Source organism: Biomphalaria glabrata, chromosome 5 (genome assembly GCF_947242115.1).
Source record: "Biomphalaria glabrata chromosome 5, xgBioGlab47.1, whole genome shotgun sequence".
NCBI classification, from domain to species: domain Eukaryota; kingdom Metazoa; phylum Mollusca; class Gastropoda; family Planorbidae; genus Biomphalaria; species Biomphalaria glabrata.
The window spans coordinates 44,148,706-44,176,345 of NC_074715.1; the positions used below are offsets into that span (position 1 = coordinate 44,148,706).

Consider the following 27,640-nt stretch of genomic DNA (forward strand, 5'->3'; position numbering starts at 1 on the left):
ATTTTGAAACTTAAGTTATAATGTGATGAAGGCCCACTTAGTTATGCATGGTTCTCAAAACATATTTTGTGTTTCAAAATTGAGCCCAAATAAAGAAATAATTAGTTTCAAATGTTATGTATATATATATTGGTTTTGAAATATATGCATAATACTGCACTCTACTTTACTATTTGAGAAAAATGTTTAAAAAAATAAAATTTAGCACAGAAGTTTACCCTACATTACGAATAAACTAAAAGCTAAAATCATCAGATGCTTTTATTTCACGATTCTCTAAAATGTTGTTTTTCAGCCAACTATACTAATACATTTACCATCCTCACAGTTTTTATTTCATTTATCAGTGAAAGGGACACTACCTATAATCCATTGTCAATATGTGATGTGATAAAAAGCAACATTGCAATAAATAAATAAATAAAATATTTCATTTTGACAAAAAAAGATATTTTGGTCATTTGTCTAAAATTATTGTCATTTTGATATTTGTGTTATAAAAATGTGCTAGCTAACTATCACATTAACTCAAATATTGTGCCTAAGACTATTGATATAGATTTTTATGCTTGATATTTTCTGTATACTCAAAATGTTACAATAGAAGAATTAAAGATAAAAAAAAATGTTAAATCAATTCATTCTTTGATGTTTTTTTCTTTCCATAAGGTCATCAAGGCCATTTTCTAGAATTATTTTTCAGTTGCTGAGATTGTGATTTGCATATTAGCATATGAGATAGCAACAAAGTAAATGTCATATTGTTTGCTATAAATAAAGGGCATAAACATTAAATTTAAACATCTAAATAATCAGCATCAAAGCTTAAGTCATCTTCATCGCTGAGGTCAAGGTCACTTAGTTCCAATTCTGGTTTGACTGAGAAGAGAGAACAAATCTCATGAATCAAAAGCAGTAAAAGTAACATCTAAAATATGTTTATAAAATATTCTTTTCAACTTAAGACACATACACATTTTCAGTCAATAACCAACATTATTATAACTAAAATCTTGATACATTAAGACTTCTTGTAATAGTTATGCCCATGAAAAATAGATACAAGAATTGGAATTTAGTATTTATAGATGATGAAGACAATCACAGAGTCAAAATAAGCAATGGGAAAGTTATGCAGATGAGCACTCTATTGTAGTACCACTTTTGTTGTTTTTTACATGTTTCGGATGTTCCTTCAGAATTAAAGATTATTACATCCTAACCCAAACCTCCCAAAAGATGCAGGAGATGGCAGCAGACAGGATTAGAGCCTGGGACCATTGAGACTAATGTCCAGTGTGCATACCAAATGGCCAGTTAGGAAGGTGACTTAAGGAAAATAACTAGTGTAAAACTTGGAAAGCAAGGAAAGAAAATTAACTTTTGGGTCCGTTTGTCAGTTTCAAAAGAAGTCACAGACTCGTAGCTTGTCAAATGCTGAATATACTTGATTTGATTATTTTAAAAGCAAGCCAAATTTATAATCACTTTGGAACTAAATATCTCTAATATATACTATCAGCGAGCTGTGGGCATAAAAAAATTCCTAATGATCTAAGAGCAGTGGGACTAGGCGCGCAACTGTCTATTTCAAATTTGGGCCCTTAACAACGCAAACTAAAATTTTATTGCCATATCACAAGGTTCTCAGGGCTCACAAAGGCTTTCTTCATGAAACAGTATCAGGAAAAAGAAATAGAGGCAAAAGGAGAAAGGGATAGCAAGACAACATAAAAGAATGGACGGACCTGTCATTGCAAAAGATTCTATCCAAAGAAAAAGAAAGGAATGGGGAAAGATTGTCGACATATACTGTAAGGTGCCAAGGGATAAGTGAAGATGAAGATCAAGATTATTAGAATTACATAGCCTAATGTTTATATTATATAATGGGAAAAACATCTATTATAAATATATATATATATTACCTCTCTTTTGTGATCTGTATTTACTTTTGCCTCGTATATATGAATGTTTTGAGCTGTGATAGGATTCCTCATCTTCATCTGCTAAGCTTACAATGCTTGACAAGTCAGAGAGACTGCTTTCTAAATCATTCTCTTCTCTACTTTTTTCTAAGGACAACTTCCTTAAGTAATTCAAAGACTGTGGAGTTTCTGTTGAATAGTCATGTATGTAGATCAATGATAAAGAGTGGGTAGATCAATGATAAAGAGTGAAGTAAAAATAGAAAAGACATTAGCACAGAGTCTGTATGCCTCAATGGAGTAAAGCATATTTTATTAATAGCACTTTTAGACAATTTTCAGGATTTTTTAAAAGTGTTGTTGATAAGTGTCAGTTAATGCCCCTTATAATATTATGTAACTTTGAATATTCTATTTCACTCTGATTTTAAGGCACCTATAACATATTTAACTAATCTTGCCTATGGTTCTGACATACTTGTTGCTGTCAATTGTATTTATATTAGTAATATTTCTTGCAATGTGTATTTCAGTTCTAATGATTTACTCTAGATTCAAGTACATTTTCTTTTTCTAAACTGCCTAAGAATTTTATTTCCCATAAGGGATTTTTCCTTACATTTATATACAAATTTAATTTTGGACTACCAGTAAATGGATTTGTTTTTTACTTGACTGAGAAATAGTCTTGAAATATAAGCATTTGGATTTAAAAATGGAAATATGCGAGAACTTACATAATTCTTTTGCTAAAGTTAAAATATCTCAGAAAATTCTAATCGGTTTTCATACAAAACTTATATCAACTCACTCTGTCTGTCTGGTAAGAAGTTTGTACACATTATTTCTCCCACACCCAATGTCGGATCAAGTTTAAATTTTGCACAATTATCTCTTGTACCATACATGACAAAACAAGAATTCTAATCGGTTTTCATACAAAACTTATATCAACTCACTCTGTCTGTCTGCTAAGAAGTTTGTACACATTAGTTCTCCCACACCCAATGTCGGATCAAGTTTAAATTTTGCACAATTATCTCTTGTACCATACCTGACAAAACAAGAATCAATTTAAAAAAACTATTTTTTATGATGCCATTTCGAATTTAGACAAGTCTGTTATACCGGGTACTAAACAACTAATTACCTAATAAATAAATTTTAAAAATATTTTTAATACTTATAATCCTGCTCTGCAAACACTTTCAAGGGTAGTTGTAGTTAACAGAATAAATAAAATAAACCAATCTTCTACATTTTTTTTTATGAGAGAAATTCCATATTTTGTAAGAGTTAAATGCTAGCATGTTAGAATGTGTTTATTAGAAGATAACATGGAAATTATTTAGTCATATATAGAACAGCTGGAGGTCACTCACAAAGGCCGTGGGATACACATTTGAGACCAAAAGAAAATCTGCTGCGGAAGACAAATGCAGACGGCGAAAAGAACATCTAAATCAACCACCTGCGGACAATGGTTATGCTTGCCCTGGATGTGGCAAAATATGTAGGTCACAGCTGGCACTGCGCATCCACAGGAAATACTGCATTCCTCACTAATCTTCAGGCTCGAAGACTAGCCTTATATAGAACAGAAACTAATAACATAGTTTGAGGGGTTGACATGACAGTTGTTTATAAACAAGTAAGAGTTAAAATAAGGCACAAAACAAAAGTTGACATTCTGCCCCTTTATTATTTTATAATTGAAGTTGAATAGTAAGTAGCTGTTTGAACTCATCACTGAATGCTTTCATCACAATTTTATTTATTTTGTTTTTTTCAAACATTTTAGGTAGTCACTTATTCACTCTGGTCTTAATTTTGGCTATATATACAACCATAATAAGATCATGATTTTTTTAAAATGTGTACCATTAATTCAATACATGGATTGAAAGGATTGTATGTAATTTTGTTTTTTTTTTACTTCATTTTATTAAAAAAAAAAAAAGTACCGGTAACAATTTTGAACTTACTTTGATAAGAAGTTCTCCTGCTAAAAGTACTTGTAAGGTGTGGTCTGTCTATTTTCTTTTCAAGAGTATCCAGCTTAGAGTTCATGGACCCAATGGCTAATCTAGTAGAACATTTAACACATTTTATCCTAAATATCTGTGTTAAGACTATATGTACTTAGAACATTTTGATTTCAATTGAACTAACAACTTAATTTGTTAATTGTATGTCCTTTACATCTACACCTAAAGATAATAAACATTAAGATGATACTACTGTTTATTCAAAAGAAAAAAAAAAGCACATGAAAACTAGAGTTCTTGTGATTGTGATTAAAACTGATTTATAATAGCATAAATCTACATACAAAATATTTTTAAATAGTATATACAGTATCTATCAGTTGATAGAGTTTGTTAATAAGGCAAATATTTCTTTATTATTCAATGACAAATTATACATGTCTAGTTTACTGTATTATTAAAATATAACGTAGAAATTGACTTTTTTTTTATTACTGTACTTGTTTTTGTATTGAGTATATTGTAATCATGTTAACATATTTTTTTAAATCCCAATATGAGTTTTTAATTAAAAAATGAACAATAAGTTTACCTCAATTTTTGCAACTCAAAAGAGTTGATATCAGAATAAGTTGATGAAAATAAATGTTCAGGATTTTGATTATGAACTGAGGTATATTTCTGGAAACAAAAAAGGAATTCCAAATAAAATGTCTTTGACACTATTTGTAACTCAATTACAGTTGGAAACAATTCAATCAAACACATTTATCTTTTTCTAGCCAGCTTTTTGATGCTGAGGAATGGGATTCCTTTTTTCAGTCTATGTCATGGGAAAAACAGTGATACTGGTTCCTTTTTCAACTGGTTAAGACCACAATTTAAGTCTTTGTCTATACTTGATTATTGAGGTAATATAGTCAGACTAATATGGAATAAATTAAGACTTCCAAAAAAAGGAAATTGTAACAGTTTCATAAAGGTGGAAAAGTATTTGCAGTGAGATAAAAGCAGATGAAAATTTTAATACGTACAGTGTGTCCTGTCTATGAAGGGAAATTTTAACATTTGCTCTCTACGGGGAGAAAAGATGCTGATAATGTTCCATTCTATATACTTTATATAGCGCTTCATAAGGTCCAATGGTTGTCACATTCGTTATTATAATAACTGTTTAATATTGACTTCAAGTGTATAGTTGACAATGTAAACAAATGCATAAATTTTGACTAAAAATATAATAAATTATTTGGTTAGAAGATTATAGTATCAGTATACCAAATGTTTACCTTGTTTAAAGAGTGAGGTGATAAGGCAGGATCAGAAAGCTGATAATTTTCCATTCTGTCTATAGAAAACATTATAAAGACAATATATTTATTGATGCATTTATATGTACAGCTTAGGCTTAAGCTTTTAATGATATCCAATATCATAACAATTTCTGTACTTTTTTTTAAAACATCTATATGTGAGGAGAACATACTAATGTCAAGAACAATACGTTCCATTTAAGCAAAATTACTAGCTAACATGAGTTTTACTAAAGCCTAGTAGATATATATTTTAGTTCATTTTGGTAAACTATGGAAGCTTTAATTCATAACTGTCTGAAATAAATGAGTTATCTGCATTTAATTTTATATTTAGTAATACATTTTTTCAGGTAGGTACAATTAATCAAAACATAAGGTGAGTATTAGAGCATCAAAGTAAATTATTTCCTTAGAATTACCTATTCTTTTATTCATTAAATCCAAGTCATCACGTAGTCGATCAAGATTATGTGAAAAACTCTCCTTTCTGAGAAAAAAAATTAAATTTACAGAAAAAATTGTAGTTAGGGTTAGGTTAGTATATTTCTTATTCTTACAGACTAAACAGAGAAATAAAAAAACACAAATTTGCCTTAAATCCAAAGATGGAGATCTGGGTAAAGATGGTTTCTTGACTTCCTGAGTGTAGATGTGTAACATGGATTTGACTTTTTCAATTTCATGCATAACTTCTTTTTTTATCATGGCCATTTTCCTGTCACTGTTATTCAGATCAAAGTTAGAATCTATTTTGTCAGTCAGTAGATCTACTTGATCTAGTAGAGAGGAAAAGTGGGGAAGTGACAAAAAAAATTAGTAAAAAATTAATATAAAAAAAGTTGTTGTTTTTAAGACAATTCCTCCTTTATGAAGTTGATGACTTTTTTGTGAGAGCAATTATTTTGCTTTAATAACTAATGATTGACAGATAAACAAGGAATTATTTTTTCCTTGCCCCAATTGACTACCCTTTCCCAAAAAAAATCCTGGTTGATCACATACATAAAATACTACTTTGGTGATACAGATTTAAACATCTGGGCATAGGCCACCAAGCAGCTTCCTGAAGGCATATTGATTCTCCAACTGTTCTGATGTCTTGCACATCTGCTTCCAAATCGCAGTGCCATGTATTCCTGGGCTGTCCCCTCTTCGTCTTTCCTTGAGGTTTCCAGGTGAGGGCTTGCCTTGTAATGTTGGATGCAGGCATGTGAAGCTGGGGCCTGACCTATCCTTTGCCAGTGTCTCTGAAGGATATCTTCAATGATATACAATATAACCAAACCAGCTCAGCTTTTTTCTCTTTACAGTATTGAGGAGTTCTTCCTTTCTGTCAGCCAGAGTGTTGACTTGTAAAACTACAAACTCATTTGTCTTCTTTTCCTGGTATATGATACCCAGCATTTTTCTGATATACATAAAATGTAAAATTTCTAAGAAAATTGTTAGATTGTTTTTGAGAGCCGTGTCCACCCAGGTTTTTGTTTTTTTTTACCCCACAAATACGGTAATTTGCAAGTTGATAAGAGGAAGTGTGAAAAGATTTTAGAAATAAATTATTATACACTTTGAAACTGAGTATATTGTTAAACAGGTAAATAAAACAACTGTAGTACTTTACTTTCATCAACTCTACCATTATCTTCCATTTAATTAGTTTTACCTTTCAGCAAAGTTATTTGCTGTTTATAATAATCTCTTTCTTGATCCAAAGATTTAATCAGTCTATGTAATTTTTCCATTGTCTGTAACAGAAAATAAAATAAGATCATGTACATCATCCATCATAAAGAAGAGCCAAAGAGTGTCTCAACCATTAAGACACAAGCTGGGTTATTTACAGAGAAATGACCATACCAAACAAACAAGACAATATGGAAGAGCAAATTATAATCTTCTGAAACAACATTAAATTAAAGTTTAAATAGAACAAAACAAACATACTTACCACACTTACAAAAAATATGTATCAATTTAATCCACCTATCCCTAGAAGATGAGAGTAAAAGAACGCATACGGCAGAAGGTTGTATCTTCCACTGGGAAGATATAGCCCTAGACTGCACTATGTGGAGAAACATGGTGACAAAGAAAACAATGAACTCAGTTCTGGAAGAAAAGCAAGCCAAAGGAAAAATGGCTGGTTCATCTACCACCAAAACAAAATGCCACCTTTACCTGGGTTGTATGTTCATGGTAATGACTCTCCAAAACAGGGCCCTATGTTCACATGAAAAAGTGCTCTATGAAATGAATCAGAGTCATTCTATGACTTAATAACTCTGCCTTAGATCCAGTTAACTCAACAGCCCAACAAAGTAATGTTAAATTATCAGTCGATAGAAGAAATAATTTTTTAAAAAATGAAGAAAATAATTATTTCTCTCATTGTAACTAGTTTTTACAGAATCAAATACAAACCCGATTTTGAGATTCAATTTGCTCTTTCATCTTAAGAATCTGTCTTCTTTGTTCTGAACTCATAGTGAAGAGGATGTTTTCATCAAATGGATACAATGCTGTATTATATATTGTAGGCTGCACTGATAACAATTCTGGTAGTTCTGCAGTTCTCAAATGGTCTGATGAACGATTCCCTGAGTACAACCTTCTGTTTGATGCTTGCACTTTATTACTTCCAGACAATTTGTCCTTTAAATAAAAGTAACATTTCTTTTGATATCTAAACATTTTTATTACAGAGATTTTTAAATTTTTATATGTAAACTCTTTATAGTTTATAACCCAAATTATTCTCAGCATGGTTAATGCATATAAAAATGTGTATACTCTGATTGCAAGTACATGGAATGTATTAGGATGGCTGCCTGGCCTTGTGATCAATGTGATATGAGTCTGAAATGGTTGGTTCTGAATCCTAACCCCACATCTTTTTCTGCCCTAATGTTTGAGCTATGGCATAATAACCTACATTTCTAAAGGAACATCTCAACCTTGCATATCACAGTATCGGTATTATTAAAAATGAAAGCCTGTAAGTGAAATTTCTTTTTAAGACCAGGATCTTTGGAGAACAAGTAGGTATTGAAGTAGCCAACTATAAATGAGACTAGCATGTTGACAGAACAATGAAAAACCATCTTAATGTTCCATAAAGTGTTCAATCCTGATCTTACTTTCAAACTTGAGAATTAGACAATAAAGCACATTAACTCTCATTTAATAATAAACACTCACTGTTTTATGACAATTTTATATTACTTATGCTATTGCTGTTCAACAAAATGTAACTACTATTCAAAATTGAATTGACCCTGATTATGTTGGAACACTGAAGGTCACATGCAAGAGAGAACATCAGTCAACAACATTGTGCTAAGAGGAATGTGTCAGTCAGGGAACTTCATGTTGGCAAACTAATCTTAGTTTAAAAATAACATCTTCTGTAGAAAACAAATTAAGCAAAAAAAAAAAAACTTAAAAAACCCAACATATTCTGATATTTACCTGTACTGACTATATTAAATGCTTGAAATAAACTTAATTTCAAAATACAAAGTTTTCAAGCTTTAAATCTATTTTTTCAAAATCTATCAAATCTATTTTTTATGGAGTTGAGCAAGGAAAAAGAAATGAATTCTAATAAACATTCTCCTATATCCAACTAAAACAGCTTCAACTTGTTCAGATGTTAACAGAACTGATTAGAAAAAGAAAAAAAAACTACCTTTGCTTTGGCAATATTTGTTTCAGTTTCTTTTACTAGTTTATAGAATTTATTTTCCCAGTCCATTTGGTAGTGTCACTAGCCATCACCTACAAAAAAACAAAAACAAAAATTATTTTGATAGCCAATATAGATCTCGAATCAAATGCAAATAGATAAATAATTTATTATTAAAATTTTCCTTAACAACTCTGTAACAGTGCTTTTCCAGCGCACACTGGTGATACTCTAAATGCCAAATGGTACTCATGTGGTTCCTATAGTTTCCATGATCCAATGTCTTGATTCTTCAATTTTTTTCCTCTTTTTATACGTTTCCATCTAAGTTTTAATAATAACCATTAGTTAGATAGATAAAAATCAAGAAATGATGTAATACCAGACATGTGCCAGTTTGGTATTTCATATAAAATATTGTTTGTATTTAGTACGGTGTGCATGCCTGATCTGTATGCAGTTTTGACTTGTGCTTATTTCAGCTAAAGAAATTTTTTATCAACCATGTTCAACACTGTTTGGCCACCATTTTTTAAGTATACCTTGTACTGATATACCGTTCAAAGTTGATAAAGAGTTTTCTAAGCAATGGGATCTAATCACACAAGTCTGGTTCGTTGATTGTGTTCAAGGTCCATGATTATAAAGATATTATTAGTGACAATATTTTGCTTTGTTGATCTTTACCCAAGAGAACAATTGAATGTGAAATTTTCAATTTGATCAACAATTTCTTCCAGAGAAAAATATATTTTGGTTTTGGTGCAAAGCAATTTGTTCAGACTGAGCCCCAGCAATGACAGAAACAACAGCTGGCTTCATTGCAAGAGCCAGGCAACAAAATAATTTGTTAAGTTTTTCTTCTATCTTCCTTCAAAAACATACATTAGCAAGAAGAGAATGAGACTTTGCACAAGACAATGAATGGACATTTATTCTGTCAGTTGTGTCAAGATATAGATTCTGACCATGAGACATTACTCTTCCATACAGAAGATTGAAGGTTTTTAAGAGGAAAAGTTCTGCTAAGGTTTTTTGAGCTTTTTAATATTGAAAAATTTGTCATCTCTTGCAAACAAGTTTGAAAACATTAAGATTCTTCTAGTAAGTGAGAATCTGACTAAAATATGCATATGATTTTGAAGTCATTTTAAATGTATACAACTCCCATTTTTTTAAATAATTCCATAATAATTATAATTTAATTAGATAAGTATCTCTTTTAGCAAATTAACATTTTCATTATAATGGTTATAAAGAACACTTTAACAAATTCAAGTTCATTGACAGTAGTATTTCATTTTACTGAACCTTACCAAGTGGTAGATGTTCAAAAATGTTTGGAAAGCATCTTTTTCTACTATTAAATATATATTTTACTGTATATATACAAGTCTAAATTTCAGAAATGTAATTTGATAAATAAACACAGTTCAGTAAAGTGTTAACAAAAACTGAACACATGTTGGTACCGATTAATTGACTACATAAAGTAAAGTACCCCTTTCAGACCTTGCAATCTATAGGGCAGATGATGTAAAAGTCAACTTTTTCTGTAGCTCACAGTTAATGGGGGTCTCAATTGGCCAGCATATCAACCAATGACAACCACCTTTACTTTTTGCCAAAGAGGAGTACCCTAAAAAGGCAGAAAATTCAAAATTCCAGTCTTTATCAAAATTTGAACCCAAGAATCCTTAGTTCAGAAGCCAAGTACTTTACCACTCAACCACCACATTAACCTAAAGTAAAATGCTTTGTTTGACCCTTTCTCCTATTAGTCTACAATAAGATAGTTTCTAGAAATATAATGTCTAGAAATTTAAAGTTGTGTTGAGTAAATAAGATCTAGAATATTTATATTTATATATATATATATATATATATATATATATATATATATATATATATATATATATATATATATATATATATATATATATATATATATATATATATATATATATATATATATATATATTAATAATTATACAAATAATCATAAATTGAATTTAAATCAGTGTAGCATAGAATTAGTCTATTACATTCTAGAAAAGATATAAAATCTAGTGTTAGCTAGGCCTAATACTGTAATAATTATATACAGTATACATAATTCAATAGTAAAGTATGATTATTATATTACATAGCTCTAGATCTAGTCTAGTCTCTTAAAGCATAATATGTTTCATTAACCATGGTTGATTTTGTATAACAACTGTAAAAGTAGAGCTAGCATGTGCAAATGAGGTCACATCAGTACATCAGCCAAATAGTTGACCTGAATAACCAGGGGCCATCAATGGGAAGTTTTACCAACATAACTACTAGATATATTTTTTAATAATTATAATAATATATAATATAACTGTAAGTTACTAGTCACTAGTGACACTAGTCACCAGTCACAGACTAGTGCAATTCCTTTGGCCTTTACTAGAATAGATCTAGATTCTAGTCTAGTTTATATTTATATTCTATGAAAGATCTAGATCTAGAATCTAGTTACTATAAAATTATAGATCTATATGGATCTAGATCAAGAGTTGAGCCAATCTAGCCTAAGACTAAGACTGAGAGTTGGTTTCATCATTCATATTCATGAGAGTGAGAGTTCAGAGAGTTTCACTTTGACTTGTCATCACTGAAAAAAAAATATTATAAATTATATAAATGTTACTATTCTAAATGTATTTTTGTTGAATACTAAAATCTAATTACCACAGAACCTAGGTCTAATTTCTATCCATGGCAGAGACTTTGCTTTTGTTAATTTTGACACTTTATAATCTAGATTTTACTTTTTCTTTAAGTTTATAATGCAGCGTAAATCTTAAAAACTTTCTAAGATCTTCGGCTTCGGTGTACTTGATTTGTCTATGCAAAAAGAATGCTTTCCCCTGTCGCTAATCAAATAATAAACTTTTCAAAATAAAAACGTTTGATGAAAGGGAGGTCACTGTGAATTTTAAATGTTTTGAACTTTCGCTTTCACGGTCACCGTTGTTATTAGACATTAAATTAATCATTAATAAAAGTTTACAGTAGACTGAGTAGAGTGGACTAAATCTAGACCTATAGACCAGTATATAGTCTATAGTAAAATATAGAGTTTACTAGAGTATGTAGACTAAGGATTTAGGCTACATGTTTAATTGTAATATAGTTAATATTTATATAATATTGTATAATATAGATCTAGATCTAAAAAGACTAGATCTAGATTCTAGGCTCATCTTCATGATTACCCTTGAATTCTACTACTAGAGTCTATAACTATAACTAGATCTATAGACCAGTGAGCTATGTACTTGAATTCTACTACTAGAGTCTATAACTATAACTAGATCTATAGACCAGTGAGCGGGTTAGTCTGTCGACAACTTACAAACTAACAAAGTCATCAAAATCAAAGTGTCTTAGAATGAGTGAGATTATTCTTGTCTTAGTCTTAACTTAAGTGTCTTAAGTGACTTAAGTCTAGAATAGTCTAGATCTAGATTCTAGATCTCTGTGGCATTTTACGTCTCGAGAGACGATCTTTTCCCTTTGCAACTTCTTGTGTGACTGAAGAGGCCATCCTTTATACACAGCTCGATCGCAGGTTGGGCATATATAATCACCAGGCGCCGTTGCATTTTCACCCTTCTTTCTGCTTCTGTTGTGTATGACATTTACAATCCTTGACCCTTCCTTTATGCTCTCTCTCCATGTGGATCTATCCAGTGCCACCTCTTCCCAGCTGCCAGTGTCAATTTTAAAGAGCTTCATGTCACGTTTGCATACATCCGTATAGCGTAAAAGTGGGTGACCAGTGGCTCTCCTGCCTTCTATTAGATCGCCATACACAGGATGTCCTGTGGAAGTCGACCTACTGGCATTCTACGAACGTGGCCAAACCAGCCAAGGCGTCTGCTGCTGATAACAGAGCGGATGTCCTGGCACCCTGCTCTTTGTAGCACTAGATCTACTCTAGACAATATCATATAGAACCTATTAAAGAGTATTTACTATACTATAGTATAACAGTCTCTAAGTCTAAGTCATAATATGTGACACTATAGTCTAATACATTCTATGATAAAGTTCATACTATTCATAGTTAATAAGTGACTGCTGGTGTCTAGCTGTAGATAAATGTGTAACAGTAAAAGTTGATATTGATTTATAATGTCTAATTATTTTTATACCACAGAATTATATCATGCATTGCATGATTCTTTGACAGCAACAAAAAATGGCCAAACGAATTGGAACATTTAGCCGCATTTTCATTAATTTGAAAAACTCATTGTTTTCTGTAAAACAAAAAGATACATTTGTAGGATCTGACAAATTTGGCAACATGTATTTTGAAAAATTAGGAGGTAATAAATAGATCTAGTATTATTCTAATTTCATAACTATTTTGTTTGTGACAAGCATGAGTCAACGTCTCACAAAAGTAGGCGAGTCTTAAATTCAATTAAGGCATAGATCTGAAAAAAAAAATGTAGAATCATTTTGCTTTTTTATGAACACAGCGATATCACCATAGTAATTTGTCATGTTAGGAATAGATTTAGAGCTATAAATTAATAAATAGATCATCATTCCTTCTTATTTCCTTTCAGCAAATAGTAAATTCTGTTTTCAGTGTTTCTAAAAAAAAAAAATTATTATCTTGTTGACATGCACATTCACAAACATTGTTCAAAACTGGGGCAACTTTTCTTGGAGAGGAGCGACATAGTCTTAAAAATAATCTTTTCATTTTGAATGAATAAACTCCCCTTAGAAGTAAATCTCCCTACCTGAACAGGGAAAACAAAAATCCTCTTAACAAGATACAAAAAGTTAAATATGAAAAACCAACAATGTATATGATGAATGTAGGAATTGGCCTATCAGTTCTGTAAACAAAACTATATCTGCATGTAATATTGTGTAGTTTTAAAAGGATATCATATTTGCTAGTCCTTTAGAGACCTTTCAATAAGTACAATAATAAAATTATATATTATCTAGGGGGAAAAAAAGCTAATTTCTTATTCCCTTGTTTTGTTTGTTTTATTTAGGTCCCACTGACATAGTTTAAGAATCATATTTAGACTTTTACTAGCAAAATTAAATAATTTGTTATGAAATAATTTTTTTCTCTAGATGAAGCTCATAATTTACGAGCATCCCGTTATATCAAGCAAAAGGACCCACAAAATGTTGATATTCCAGAGACTCCTGTTGAATGGGAAGGTTGATTTTTTTATCTCTTATTTATCTAAATAATAAAATGAAATTTTTTGATATCACACAATCAATGACCTACCTCATTAACTTTTTTTTAATAGCTCCATATTTCTTTTTAGAATTTTAGGTACCAAGTTAATTTTGTATTTCTTGAGAGGGATAAAGTTAGTTATAGATCTAAGACAGACAATTTCTCACATATATATATATATATATATATATTAAATTCAAACTTAAAACTATAAGCTGCAAGATTCACAGGTGTATATTATTTCACCTTACATTGGGACAGAGTCTGTTGTGGCTGAAAATGCAGATTGTTCTAAAGTGGTTATCATAGTTCTTTCAGTTGACAAGGCAGCATTCCAAGTCATTTTACATTTTGTTTTTTGTGATGGTAATACTAATATGTGTTCAGTTGTAATGCATACCAATACTGGGTAACCTCCCACATAATTTTATAGATTATTCTGGATCTGAAGTCTTCTTTTACACAAAATTCTTTCCTCAGTAATATTGGGATTTCTTTAGCTTATTTCACAAGATTTGTATTGAGAATTTCTTTAAATCATTTTTGGGACATAGCCATGGTCTCAATTCACCTTTCCCATTGCCACTGAGGTAAAAAAAAAAAAAAAAAAAAAGATTCAGAAAGTCACCTGCATTCAACTTGCACTGAATCAACTGGGAAAACAAAACACAAAATAAACTAAGAGACTACTTAACCTTGCTTGTGTAGTGAGTACTTTGCACTACTATCTCATCAAACACTAGATGACTTTGTCATGTCAGCAGTTTGATGAACTTTATTGGCATTGTTGATTTGTAAATATACTTTTTAAAATTAACATTCTGTTATACAATATATTTGTTTTATTTTTTTTTCAGCTTGGCTCAGAGGAAGGCGTAAAAACCCACCAAGTGTTGAGGTAGATCAACAATTTTTTTAAAGAATTAAATTCTGATGGCATTTCCACTTAAGAAATATTGTATAATACCATTACCGTCGTCCTTATTTATCATAAAATTACAAAACACTGTAAAGAACCTGAGCCTATTATTATTTTTAAAAAATTATTAATTATTTAAAAAATTTTACATAGCAGCTGAGCAATAAAGCAGGTTTCACTGTAATTTTAATTCTTTACAAAATCTTTCTAGGTTTTTTTTATATATTCTGCATGACAAGTAAAAGTTAACTTTTTATTCATTTGTAAAAGTAAAAAAAAAAATGTTTTTGATGCTTAGGAAATAGAAAGCAATGACATCAAAAGGATCCAGACAAAGAAGAGAGCCGAAGAGCTGGAAAGGAAATTTTCAGGGAGAAAAGTTTGTATATTTTTTTCAGTTGTATGCCTAGAGGAAGTTATGGTTTGATTTCATGATTTTATAACATAAGTTTAATGATTTCATAAATTATTTATGTTTATAGTTTGGCAAAGCTGAGAAAACTTTTGGCCTTGACCAGAATTCTACCATGTTTTCTGTCCAATATATCTCTCTCACTTTTATCTGGGTTAAGGCAATGTCTGTTTCTTGCAAAGGTCATCATTAATCACTGTAGTCTCCTTATGCCTTCTATGAGATTTATAGTTGAAGACAACTTGCATTTCATAGTACTATTTGGTCATTTCAAAAACAAATAAATGCCTTCTTCCTTATTCCAATTGCACTACTGGTATATAACTTTTATAAAAGTATACTTCAAATGAATATTGTATTTAAAACAAGTACCGGTACTTGTAAAATAAGCTTCTATTCATTTCTTGTAATGCTTTATTATTGCAAGGAGTATTCCCACCCAAGCCATATGATGTAAAGTGTCATAAAAAAAAATTTCTTCCCAGTCCTTTGGAAATTTCATTGATAAAAATTATAATTGTCAAACTAAAATTTTCACACTGAGCTATTTTTTTTTCCCCAAAGATATACATAAAACTGTCAAATTTTTAGAAAAAGTTAGAGCCCTTCTGAAAGAAAATGTATGTATAAGAATTATTTCCTTCCAACTTTTTCTTTTCTCCCACCGTGGAAAAATGAAGAGAATGCAAGCTTATAGTAAGAATTGTTTAAAAAAAAAAAAGATCTCTTGAGGAATAATTTTTGTTAACAAGAAAGCCAAAAAAAAAAATGAACCCTCCCTTAGCAGCTCTTACATTTTTATACTGGATCCTCCCCCACAAGTCATTAAAAGAGTATATTTGACTATTTTAATGTTTAATAACAATGCAATTAAATAAATGTAAACCTTTGTTTGTAGATTTCAGAGCCATCTCCTTCAGCTAAAGTGATTACTGAAAACATTGTTCCAAGTCAAGACAGGAGTAAGTGTTTGATTCTTAGATTCTCTATTTAAGTTTTTTTCTGATACACCAGGAGTGATTATCTGGTTTCTAAATTGTTTTCCTAGGGACTTGTACATTAAAAAATTGTATAAATAACATTTTGTTACCTTCAAATTCATTCATTTCGTCTCTAAAAAGAAAATGTTTTGGACAATAAAAAGGAGAGCTGAAAATTAAATTAAGTCTGTTCTCTTGTTGAACGGTGAGAGTTATTCTTGTCTTTATGTTTCACTGATTCATGACTGTCTAAAGAAATAGATAACTATTTTGCTAAGGCCAACAGCACTTTTGGTCACCTCCAATTGAGAATATGGCAGAATAGGTCTCTTCACCTAACAACAAAAATCAATGTTTATAAAGCAATGGTTCTCAGCACACTTCTGTATGGCTCCTGAGACCTGGGTGCTTCATAGAATGCATCTAAAGTCAAAAGTGAAAAACTACTCTTATCTTAATCTTTGGGACTGAGGTCATTGCCATTAATAAATCTTTGCTGTCCTAGTATGTCACACAATAATGGTCATTACTTAGGACATATTAAGTTCAATAATTATGCAACATCCTGTCTGTAATACAGAACATGTTTTATGTCATTGGACCATCCAATTACTAGAACCAAAAAGATCAACATCTTGATGTGGTCATGTTAATCAGAATAACCTTATTGTATTTTTCAATATTGCGTTCAGACTCAAATCCTAAGTTGTTGAAACCATTTTAAGATAAACTATCAAAGATATGTTCATTCTGTTTTATTATGTATAATGGGCATACACTGGGAAGACTACATTACAAATAACTGCTGGAGGTCTGTGTGGACAGAAGAGAAGCACTAATTACCATTCGACACCTCTGCTGGATCAGACACTTATCACACATGAGAGATGTCTGCATGCCAAAAGTGAATTTATTTGACAAGCTTAAAGGAGGTTGGTGTAACAGAGTTCCCCCCCATCCCATAAGAGCTATAAAGATCAACTCAGTCATGATTTCACTCTCACTGGAGATAGAGGAAAATAGCTGGAAGCAGATGGATTTTAAAAGACAGTTGGAGAGCTCTCACATAGGCAAGGGACACACATTTGAGACCCAAAGAAAAGCCCCTGTTGAAGACAGGCTGAAGATAAAAACTTAAATATGTTGTCATGGACAAAAAAAAAATGCAGAAAAATATGCAGGTCGCAACTGGGTTTGCATAGTCATATGAAAAACACTGCACTCAACTTTAATCTTCGGAATTGTCATTATAATTATTATTATCTATTGTGAATATTCTTGAGGTTAATAGTGCTAATCATTCAAAATATTATTTTCTTATAAAATAGGTAAATCACTTGTTTTTTTGTATGTTCTAACTTTAAAAATAATAATTGATATATAGAGATTGTTATAAATTAATATATTATCAAGTATTCTGTTGACTTCTATTTACCTTGATTAAAAATTACTTAGATTCAGTTGTAAAATGGGACAGTAGTGTACAATTCTATATACATTTTATATTCCACTCATTGTTTTCAGATCCATTTCCACAATATGAAGAATATGAATTGACTCCAGGAGAAAAATACAGTTCAACTGATAAAATCAAATAGAAGACCAGATAATATTCAATCAGTTGTGTAAATAATAATTATTATTAAAATGAAATGTTTTCAATAAAAGTTTCTTTTTTTTTCCTTTTTTTTTAAATACTATAAAAAAATTAATGGAAAGATATTTCACTTGGATTTCAAAATGTTAAGAAACATTTATTTTTCTTAGAGCTAACGACCCCAGAAATTTTCTCTAAGACTGAGACTACATTTTGAAATAAAAAAATATGTTACTATTTCATAATAAATGTCCATTAGAAACAACTGTCTATAGAAAAACTACAAAAAGAGAAGACACAATTCACAAAAGTTTAGTAATTACAACATAGAAATTGTGATCTTTTTCATACTTCCCTGTCAATAAGCAGTGCTGAGTATTTGTAGTATTCAGTTCTTGCCTTAATGGACAGAAGTCACCCACTTTGAGACTATTTGACCTAGTTATGGCAGCAAAGGTAGCAGTGGTTTTTTAATGTGACTTGACACAGATAATGTAGGCATGGGCTAGTGATTTTTTTTAAAGATTAGTTAAGCAGCTGGACAGTTTGGATGGTGTTACCTTGCAAGCAAAATTGTGCATATTTTGTATAGTTACACAGTTAAAATTAGCCTAGATATATACTTTACGAACTAGAAATGATTGTGTAGAAATGCCTTCACAATCGTAAATAGGAATCAAGTCACAGTCCCATGATACATTCTGTAGCTAGATAATACAATAATATTCAGCAAAAAATGAAAAAGACAGTTGGCAATCTCAAATCACATTTTATTGACAACAAATGTGTAGATCAACAACTAAGTTTTAAAAAAATCTTTTCTAAACAAAATATTCTGAATAAAACTACTAAGGTCCCCAAATCAACAATTCTGGAATCTAAAACTCTATGAGTCAATCAACAGAAAGTCATTCTATACAACATGGCAATACATTTATATACAAACATCAGTTTGCTCACTTTTTGGTATGACAAACAAAATGTTTTAGAGCATAACAAATTGCAGTTTTAAAAAATTACAAGAGAATTTGATGCATGACTATAAGTTATTTTTTTATCATTTTAGAAATACAAGGAAATAAATCACTAAATGCATTTACAAGTAATATCCTTATGCTATCAACATTACATTATCAACAAACATTCTTAGTTTTAAAAAATTTTATATACAGATTTTAGATGCACTTATTCTAATTTGATAAAAATGTTATTTAAATGTGTGCATATATACATATGTAGATAGAGCTTTATTTAATGAGCCCTATAATTTTGAGATCGAACAGAACAAAAGCCTAACACACTCTAATAAAAAAGTTAAGTTAAAATAGGTTATTTTTAACTTTATTATTATTATTTAAACTTTTATTCTGATATAAAAATAGAAGTTTTTTTTCCTATCCACATTCGTGTTGCATAGCACGCAAACACATCTATTCATCAGTGCTGTTACAGATGCCTACAAGTAAACTCTGCGCAAATCATTAGGGGAAGTAATCATATTACACTGTGGGCACAGCTTCTTGGCGCCCTGAAAGAAAAGTAATAATAATAATCAGTAATAATAATAATCTTTTATTGTCCATGAGGAAATTTGTCTTACAATGAATGACTCCAACAAACAAAACCAATAAGTGCATAAACAGTTGTCCAATTCTAGCTCCCAAATCTAAGTAATTCAAGTTTTATAAATTACTTACCAAAGTCCTCATCCAGCAGGCTTCACAATGGACGTGCCAACACTGTATTGAAGTTAATGGAGTTTTATATGAATCCTGGAGATACAGGAAATATAAAACATTGCTATTACTAGTTTTATCTGGCTAAACATTTCATTTAATTATAAAATTGATTATTCTATTAAAAAAAAAAAACAGTTCCACTCTATCTCTCTAATATTAAATGCCTTGCAGTACATTTGGTCTCCATAATACACTTTTCCAATTTGGTGCAAATCAAATAAAAGCTGAACAAATAAAAGTGTGATGCAGATGCGACTAAAAGTAATGGCGAATAGCCAACATGGGAAAAGGAAACCTTTATGCGAATGCAAAACCAATTGTATTTCATTTTACCATTTATCTTTTATGTTACAGTCACTTCAAAACATTGGTTACATTTTATTTTCACTCCTAGTAATAGCTTACACTTTCTTCATAGTCAAAAGGTGGAAGTGGGTTAAAAGCACAAGTAGTGTGAATGTACGGATTAAAATGGGAGTCCAAAATTCAAGTAAAAAGATGAAATTATTTACTTCAAGCTGAAATGTTGCACATGGTTGTATGGCTTGTTAGCTGAGTTGGTAGAGAACAATGTGAATGTCTTTGGGTCAATTCCCATTCTGGCCAATTGATTAAATTTTCTTTTTAATCATAGGAAAAGGAAATTTGAAAATGCATCATCAGCCTCATAAAGTAGGAATCAATCTTAAAAAATAATAAATTACAAGACATGATTTTATACATTTGATCATTCAATTTTTTTTTTTGGAAGGAAAAGCAGAAGATGGTTTGATGTCTTCAACCAACAGCAAATGTAAGAAAGTTTCTCTATTGGTTGAGTCTCACTTAATCAAACTTTCTACAGCCTTGGTGCTGCATATAGTGTATTGTTATATTTTAGATGTAATGCATAACTGTCTTTACAATGACAAGACAAACATGTCAACTTCATAAAATGAAAACAAATATTGAGAAAATAGAAGAAATGGCCACAGAGACAACACTGAAAAATTGAAATTCTTGATCACAAAACAACAACTTGCCAAAATTTGAGTTACAAAAAGTAAATGTAATAATGACATAGAAGCTAGAAAAAATAATGCCATTAGCTGTGAGTGTCACAGGGTTACAATCAGTAACATCCTTTGCAAATATTGGCACTCTGAACCACTTGGTACCCGCCAGACCACTTAGCTATGGATGATCTTCCAGCCCTGGGGGTATGTAAACAAGATATTCAGATTTCAAAGCAAGAGAATGACCAATCAGTGAAGCAGATGCAATGCAACACTAGAAAACAAAAAGTTTCATACTCAATTAATTCTTAATCTAGCAACATCTCTCAACAATCATTCTCCTCTTTAGAAGCATAAGGTTAAAGAAAAAAAAAAGTAAGCAAATATTCATGGTCTTGCATTAAATACACAGCTTTTTCAAATGAGTTAGTGCCAAATTTAAAGTGTGTAGTTCCTTTGAATCACACCCATAAGATGGAGAAAAGAATTAAGACACATGGGCAACTCCTTCTGGGGACCAGAAAAGCTTCCCAGAGACCAAGGAGAAATCTGTTTCAGATTATAGTAAAAAATTATTCACATGAAGTCATATGTGACTCTTACTGGAAGACATTTATTTCAAGTTAAAAGCAGACATTTATAGTTAGGCATTGGTGTCACTCACCATACAAATAAGACATTTCTGCTTGGATGATTTTTCAGCTTCAAGGTCACGTAATTTCAATCTGAGAGCTGCTATTAATGCAGATTGCTCATCTCCCCTATAAAAAGAAATATATAATTTAAAAAAACAACAACAGAATCTAAGGACAAATAGTAAAAATATCGGTATTAATAATTTAGTAAGAAAAAAACATTTCACAAAATAAAGGCTTTCACCTTTGATCACAGCTGGAATGGGAAAATCCTTCGTACAAAGTTTTACTGCAACCAACACCTGATGTAAAGAAATAGTCATTTTATGGAAAATTAATTTCTAAATAAGAAAAGTCTATAGTTTTTCACTGATTATGTTAAACAGACTGTTTCTCTCTCTTTATATATTTATTTACCTTTATTTATTTATCAGATGAAACTCACTGTATTTTGGACTTAAAATGTAACTTTTAACTCTAAATATTAACTTTACAACAGGTCCACAAAAATTCAAAACTAACCACCAACTTTACAGAATCCCACAAGAAAATATCTTGTCTGCTAAATAGCTATCACTTCAAACTCCAAGCTTCAGAGTACCCAGTTTATTAAATGCATGTTGACATAACAACAATAACAATAAACCTACCATCTGATTTGACAGTATCAGTCCTTGAAGAATAACTGAAGAAATAAAATATAGTGATCTTTATAATACACATTATGGTGTGTATTTGTTAACAGTAAAAAGACATATATAAAATAAAGATTTAGTGCATTTCTTTTTTTTTTTGCATTTCAAACTAAGAAAATTAGACCCCTGTGAGATGTAGGTTTGGGCTAGGTCAATGTGACATAAATATTGTACTTTTCCTAATTCTTTGGACTCAAAGACAATGCCTCCTTATTAAAAGTAAAGTAGAGTTCAGATTTTGCGATCTATAGGGCAGATGATGTTAGGGTTATCTGTTTCTTTAGCCAAGGGTTAATGAGCAGGGTGTCATTTGACCAGCACAATGACCAAACACCTTACTTTTCCCAACTAAAGTCAGGTACCAATTAGAGTTGGGTGGACTCAGGGGCACCCTAAAAATCACAAAAAATCAAAATCCCAGTCTTCATCAACATTCAAACCCAGGACTTCATGTTCGGAGCCCAAGCGTTAACAGCTCAGCCATTTCAGCATTGCAGTCTTTCTATTATTTAAGTGTTCTTCTCAATACGAGGCAAATGCGCATGGATTTATCAAATAATAGACTGAAATGACAGAATATCAATAAGTAATCATTTCAAATACAATCCCCAGAAAAAAATATAGATCCAAACAAAACAACTTCCAGTTTTGCTGGACATCTGACCTGCTTTGTTAACCAGTTTACTAGACTGAATGTGCAGAAGAGTAAGAGAAAACCCTTTTATTTCAATTGTTGAAAGCACTCATATTTATATGAAGTATTCAAGAAGAACATATAGAAAAGAAAAATCAAATCTTGCAACTACCTTCTTTCTGGTGATTCATATTTTAATGATGACTTGGTATCACTGGGAGGACTAGTTTCTTTGGAGCCGATAGGCAGGATGTCTTTTTCACTGAATCTTTTAGTTTTAAGTCAAGGTTAAAAAACCAACAAGGCAGAACTTAGGTCATTGGTTAATATGCAAGACTAAATACATGATGCATAGGACGTAATCATCTTCTTTTTTGAAGTAACGTCTGAATTGTATAAGATAAGAAGATAAGGTTTCAGTTATTTTTAAATAAATAATAATAATGAAATATTAGAATTAAAATGTATTACTGGCATTTTTTTTCACTATAATAAATGTAATGCCCAGGCCCTTCAACAATGGCACAATAGGAGGATAACAAAGAGGAACAGATAGATCTAGATAAACTATTTCAAAGGCTACAATAAATTATCTTTCATGAATTTCTAGAGAAAAGAAGAGCATTAATGCAATAGCAGGGAGAAGCAACAGATTAATATCAATAATCAATAATTTTCCAAAAACTGTTTTCCTATAGCAGTAATGCCCAAACTATGGCTCTTCTGCCAAACCCTATTCATGTCTTGGTTATAACAGGCCTTTAAAACATCTGCCCATAGTACCAGATGAAGCCACAGATAATCAGTGATGTGGCCCAAGTTCTCAAGGCCAAAAAGGTTGGACACCACTACAGAGTCATGAGCTAAAAAATGTGAGAGGAACAAAAAAAATTGTCCACTGTTGATTTATTACAAATACAAGTACATTAGTTTGAAAAGATACTGAGGTCTTCCATATTCTTCTGTGTCATCACCATCCACATTAAGTTCACCATCCTCATCTGAGCCTTTCCTGGCTGTCACAGTTTGAAAGCCTTGACCTATTTAAAGAAAGAAAATTTAAAAAAAATGTATACACATGCGTGTCAATATAACTAATTTAACTGACACACCTATTTTAAGACATGCAACATAGAAAAAGAAGAATAAGTTAAGATTTTGTTTATAATGCAAAACTTGTTAGTTTTCTTATCACTTGGTTCTAGAACTTTCAAAGTATACAAGAGAGAAATGTTCCATACATAATATAAAGAACAGCATTACAAAAAAGTTTTATTGCAATGTTTTAGAAACACAACAATCCATTACAGTAAGCTTTTAACTTACCAGAATATCCTCCTTCTAATAAGGAAGTGGCTCTAACCCTAGTTTGCCCCGCCCACTCATACTCTTCATACTCTCCTTCCACATCTACAGGCTCCTCCTCTCCATCAGTTCTCTAAACACATAAAGGTCAAGGTCAATTATTTCAAATTTACATTTTTAACATTTCAAAAGAATTCTTATTAGCTATCAAATAGCCCTTTTAAACAATTGATTTAAAATTTTGTTGAAAGGAAAAAAAAAATTAAAATGAACATAATAGTTTAATTTTTGGAAATACAAATAAATACATTCTAGTAGAATACCTGAAAAGCTAAAAAAAAACAAACTAAATACTGTTGCCTAAAGTTAAAAATTTTAAAATTGTTTTTCAATAATTAATAGGTTCATAGTAAGCCTGAGTGTATGAATAAGCCTTTTTGTGTTGGCCTTTACAGATTATTATACAATTATAACAATGTCAACATCTTAATGCACTATGTCAATACTACCTGCTTGAGACACATCTCCACATGGGCATTGAGATCTTCTGCCACACCCATCACCCTCTCATTACAAATAGGACACACTGTTTCTTTTACGCCTTCATCTCCTGGTCTCTTTTTCTTATTACGACTCCTGGCTATAAATAATGACAACTTATCATTTTAGGGGAAAACAGAAGTAAAGTTTAACATATAGCAAAAATAAATGGTAGAGATGGTAATTAGCATACAGTTTCTATTCTAATAATCATATTTAAATATCCAACACATTTCTATTATTCATAAAGTGTTCTAGGTAGCTATGATTAATACAGTGATGGCTGCCAGGTCATGTGGTATGTGCTCTAGACTGTCATCTCAATGGTACCGGGTTCAAACCTTGCCTGTTGCTTTTGTATGGGCTGTTGTTCGTCATAGAGATTTTGAAGTGTGCTAAATCACTGATGTCCCAGATAAATTCAGACTTCCTGTTATTAGCTCAATCAGCACTTTAAAAGAAAAGTATTCTTATAGGCTAGAAAGTTAATAAAGCAATCTTTCTTTCTAAATAGTTTATTAAGTTTATGGTAGGGTCATACTTGTAATTTCTTGTCTAATAAAATAGCCCCTTTGTTTTTACATTACCTAAACCTATTCAATAGTCATCTATTAAAATCTATTGGTTGAGTGTCACTTTATTAATAATATTTTATTTCTTTTATGTTTTATTTTTTATAAGGCTTCAACTTTGGATAAATTTATTTGGATGTTTTTATCTTCTGATGATGAGGGTACTTTAACAAAGTCTTTATTCAGTCTATTAGGTTAAGTTTCATTAATGATATTAGTTATACATTATTTTCTTTGTTCAATGAGACTATTTTATTTGTAGACATTTTTGTATGTAATATGTGAATTAGTATTTAATAGTCCTAGTCACAGATCTATATAATATATATATATATGTCTGTGGTCCTAGTGGCTTTAGTTTAATTCTATTTGTAGCTGTCTGCTGATTTTTTTGGATTCTGTATTATATAAAACTGTAAATTTAAGTGAAAGACAAACAAGAAAGTGAAATTTCATGTCTTAAAACAGGCTAAAAGAACTGAGGTGGATGGTTGTTGTTTTTTTTGTTTTGTTTTTGTTTTTAATATTTAAAAAAAAGACAAAAAGACTATCCACTTCTAGACCCCCAGAGAAAATAATCCATCTAGTCCACCTTTTCTAAAAATGTATTATTTCCCTTACAACTAATACCTTCATTGCTAGTCCAGCAAGATCATAAAAATAACATTTCATTTTCCCATTTACAGAGCCTGTAGTGTCTAAAAGAGTATCGGGTTTCTTAAAAACACTAGAATCTGATGTCATTTTAAGGGGCTGTAACTCTTGAAGGAGCAGTAAAAAAAAAGCTCATCAGACTGCTATAGGTATCCAGATATAATATAAAGAAATAAATTGTCTCCCTCTAGATGTATTTGAATACATGAATGTTGGTTTTAGTGGTTGTAATAAATACCCTGGATGTGTAAGGATTTTGACAAAACTGATCTACTTTATAAGGGGTAAAAAAGTGAACATTGGACTTAATGTTGTTTTTGTTTTGACTTTTTTTTAGTAAAATTAAAATAAACAATTATTTTACTTATTGTTATTAATTTTCATAACTTCATGTGTCAAAAATCAATTCAATATCTGTTTTAATTTAGACAACAAGGAATAACTTGGAACAAAAAAGCATATTTTATTTTTGCATTTTAATGTTCTTAAAATTACAACCAAAATGGTTGTTACATTAATGCAATATAAACCTAATTTCTTAATTAGTTTCATAAATTTTCAGAAGTAATTATATAAAACATATAGTACCTTATCATGAGCCATCATCACCATTATTTAATTGAACACATTTCTAACACTACAACCAAAGTTTACAAAAGGAATAACAGCTATAATAAGATAATAATATGTGATAACTCTTATCAGTGAGTGACCATATTGATTTCAACATGATTAATATAAATGATTAGATTAACAGCATATCCATTTTTTTTTTCAGAAATTATCAGAGTTTCTTACAAAGTTTTTGATAATTGTGTCAATTTTTCTTTGTATACAGTGTATACCTTTGTTAAAGTGATAGAACAGAAATGTGAGCTCTCACTAGCTCTAACACTTTAGGCAGCATTAACAACAATGTCAAGGACATTGAACCATTTTTTTTTTACATTAATGAAATGGCAAATAAAATGTAATTGAATTTCACATTTTTGTACTGGTGATAGACATGAGATACATATGAAACAGGAACAACAGCAAACAAAAATGTGCCAGACTGAAACTGATCCAACAAGTAAACTATTTCTCATACACCTTCTACAAATTTGTAGTTGTGTCCAATTGATATGCATTTCTGCGCCAAGAGAGAAGTGTTGCATGATGATATCTCAAGCAGCTGTTAACCTCCAGTGGTATCACCAAAAACATATCCCTCGTCTGATATTTCAGAATTAATCCTTGCGCAGTGTGTAAAGTACAGAGACAGATATGGTGTACAAAATGAGAAACTATGTCAGTGAAACAACAGTAAAATGTCTCCATTTCATGGTCTCTGAGTAGATTTGGTTTTACGACACAATGATCTCACACATAGAACAATCCATGAAAACATGAGACACTAAGTCAGAACTTGAGACATTGCAGGTGCTGCCATTCAGTCACATTTGATCCCCTCCAAAAAACACCTTACAAAGAATGTTACTGTTTGGTCTTGTCGTCTCAGGTTGGTAATTCACAGCCGATAGTAGATTAAAACAATGCTATAAAGTCTTAAATGTCAAGAAAAACTGCCACCTTCAATATTTACTATCTAACAGTCACCTCAGCATAATTTTATACTCAAAGAATTTCTATCTTGATCCATGCTACTTCATGATTTGGATAGAAATTGAAGTTCCCCTTTCAGACCTTGAGGTCTATAAGGCAGATGTTTCTGTGGCCCACTGTTAACAAGGGTGTCATGTGACCAGCACAATGACCAACTGCCTTTACTTTTCCTAAACTAATGTCA

At 30.8% G+C, this 27,640-nt stretch overlaps 3 protein-coding genes across 6 annotated transcripts in view; 1 reads left to right on the forward strand and 2 right to left on the reverse strand.

Annotated features, from left to right (window-relative positions):
- Positions 1 to 272: 272 nt before the first annotated feature.
- Positions 273 to 11,812, reverse strand: LOC106064065 (repetitive organellar protein-like). Of its 2 annotated transcripts, none has more exons than XM_013222569.2 (11): positions 11,647 to 11,812; positions 8,921 to 9,009; positions 7,654 to 7,884; positions 6,896 to 6,977; positions 5,825 to 6,008; positions 5,652 to 5,719; positions 5,206 to 5,264; positions 4,509 to 4,597; positions 3,914 to 4,014; positions 1,929 to 2,117; positions 273 to 879 (listed from the first exon to the last, which is right to left on the reverse strand). In XM_013222569.2, exons 2-11 carry the CDS (start codon positions 8,984 to 8,986, stop codon positions 797 to 799), a joined length of 1,152 nt encoding a protein of 383 aa, XP_013078023.2. In that variant the 5' UTR covers positions 8,987 to 9,009; positions 11,647 to 11,812; the 3' UTR covers positions 273 to 796. The 2 variants fall into 2 exon arrangements, with proteins under 2 accessions (XP_013078023.2, XP_013078014.2); XM_013222560.2 differs by having other exon boundaries at positions 11,639 to 11,812.
- Positions 11,813 to 11,900: 88 nt separating this feature from the next.
- Positions 11,901 to 18,152, forward strand: LOC106064080 (NADH dehydrogenase [ubiquinone] 1 alpha subcomplex assembly factor 2-like). The gene is made up of 7 exons (XM_013222578.2): positions 11,901 to 12,038; positions 13,113 to 13,284; positions 14,060 to 14,149; positions 15,032 to 15,072; positions 15,392 to 15,472; positions 16,404 to 16,467; positions 18,010 to 18,152. The coding sequence occupies exons 2-7, from the start codon at positions 13,155 to 13,157 to the stop codon at positions 18,081 to 18,083; spliced, it is 480 nt and encodes a 159-aa protein (XP_013078032.2). The 5' UTR covers positions 11,901 to 12,038; positions 13,113 to 13,154; the 3' UTR covers positions 18,084 to 18,152.
- A 683-nt stretch (positions 18,153 to 18,835) lies between these two features.
- Positions 18,836 to 27,640, reverse strand: part of LOC106064115 (E3 ubiquitin-protein ligase Rnf220-like) — a 53,290-nt gene continuing 44,485 nt past the window's right edge. For all 3 annotated transcript variants that reach the window (XM_056029507.1, XM_056029505.1, XM_056029504.1), the window contains 9 exons: positions 24,595 to 24,725; positions 24,107 to 24,218; positions 23,724 to 23,820; positions 22,953 to 23,048; positions 22,102 to 22,136; positions 21,696 to 21,753; positions 21,481 to 21,577; positions 19,780 to 19,854; positions 18,836 to 19,610 (listed from right to left, as the gene is read on the reverse strand). In XM_056029507.1, the coding sequence (XP_055885482.1) occupies positions 19,539 to 19,610; positions 19,780 to 19,854; positions 21,481 to 21,577; positions 21,696 to 21,753; positions 22,102 to 22,136; positions 22,953 to 23,048; positions 23,724 to 23,820; positions 24,107 to 24,218; positions 24,595 to 24,725 (773 nt within the window). In that variant the 3' untranslated portion in view covers positions 18,836 to 19,538. The remainder of the gene's footprint in view (positions 19,611 to 19,779; positions 19,855 to 21,480; positions 21,578 to 21,695; positions 21,754 to 22,101; positions 22,137 to 22,952; positions 23,049 to 23,723; positions 23,821 to 24,106; positions 24,219 to 24,594; positions 24,726 to 27,640) is intronic.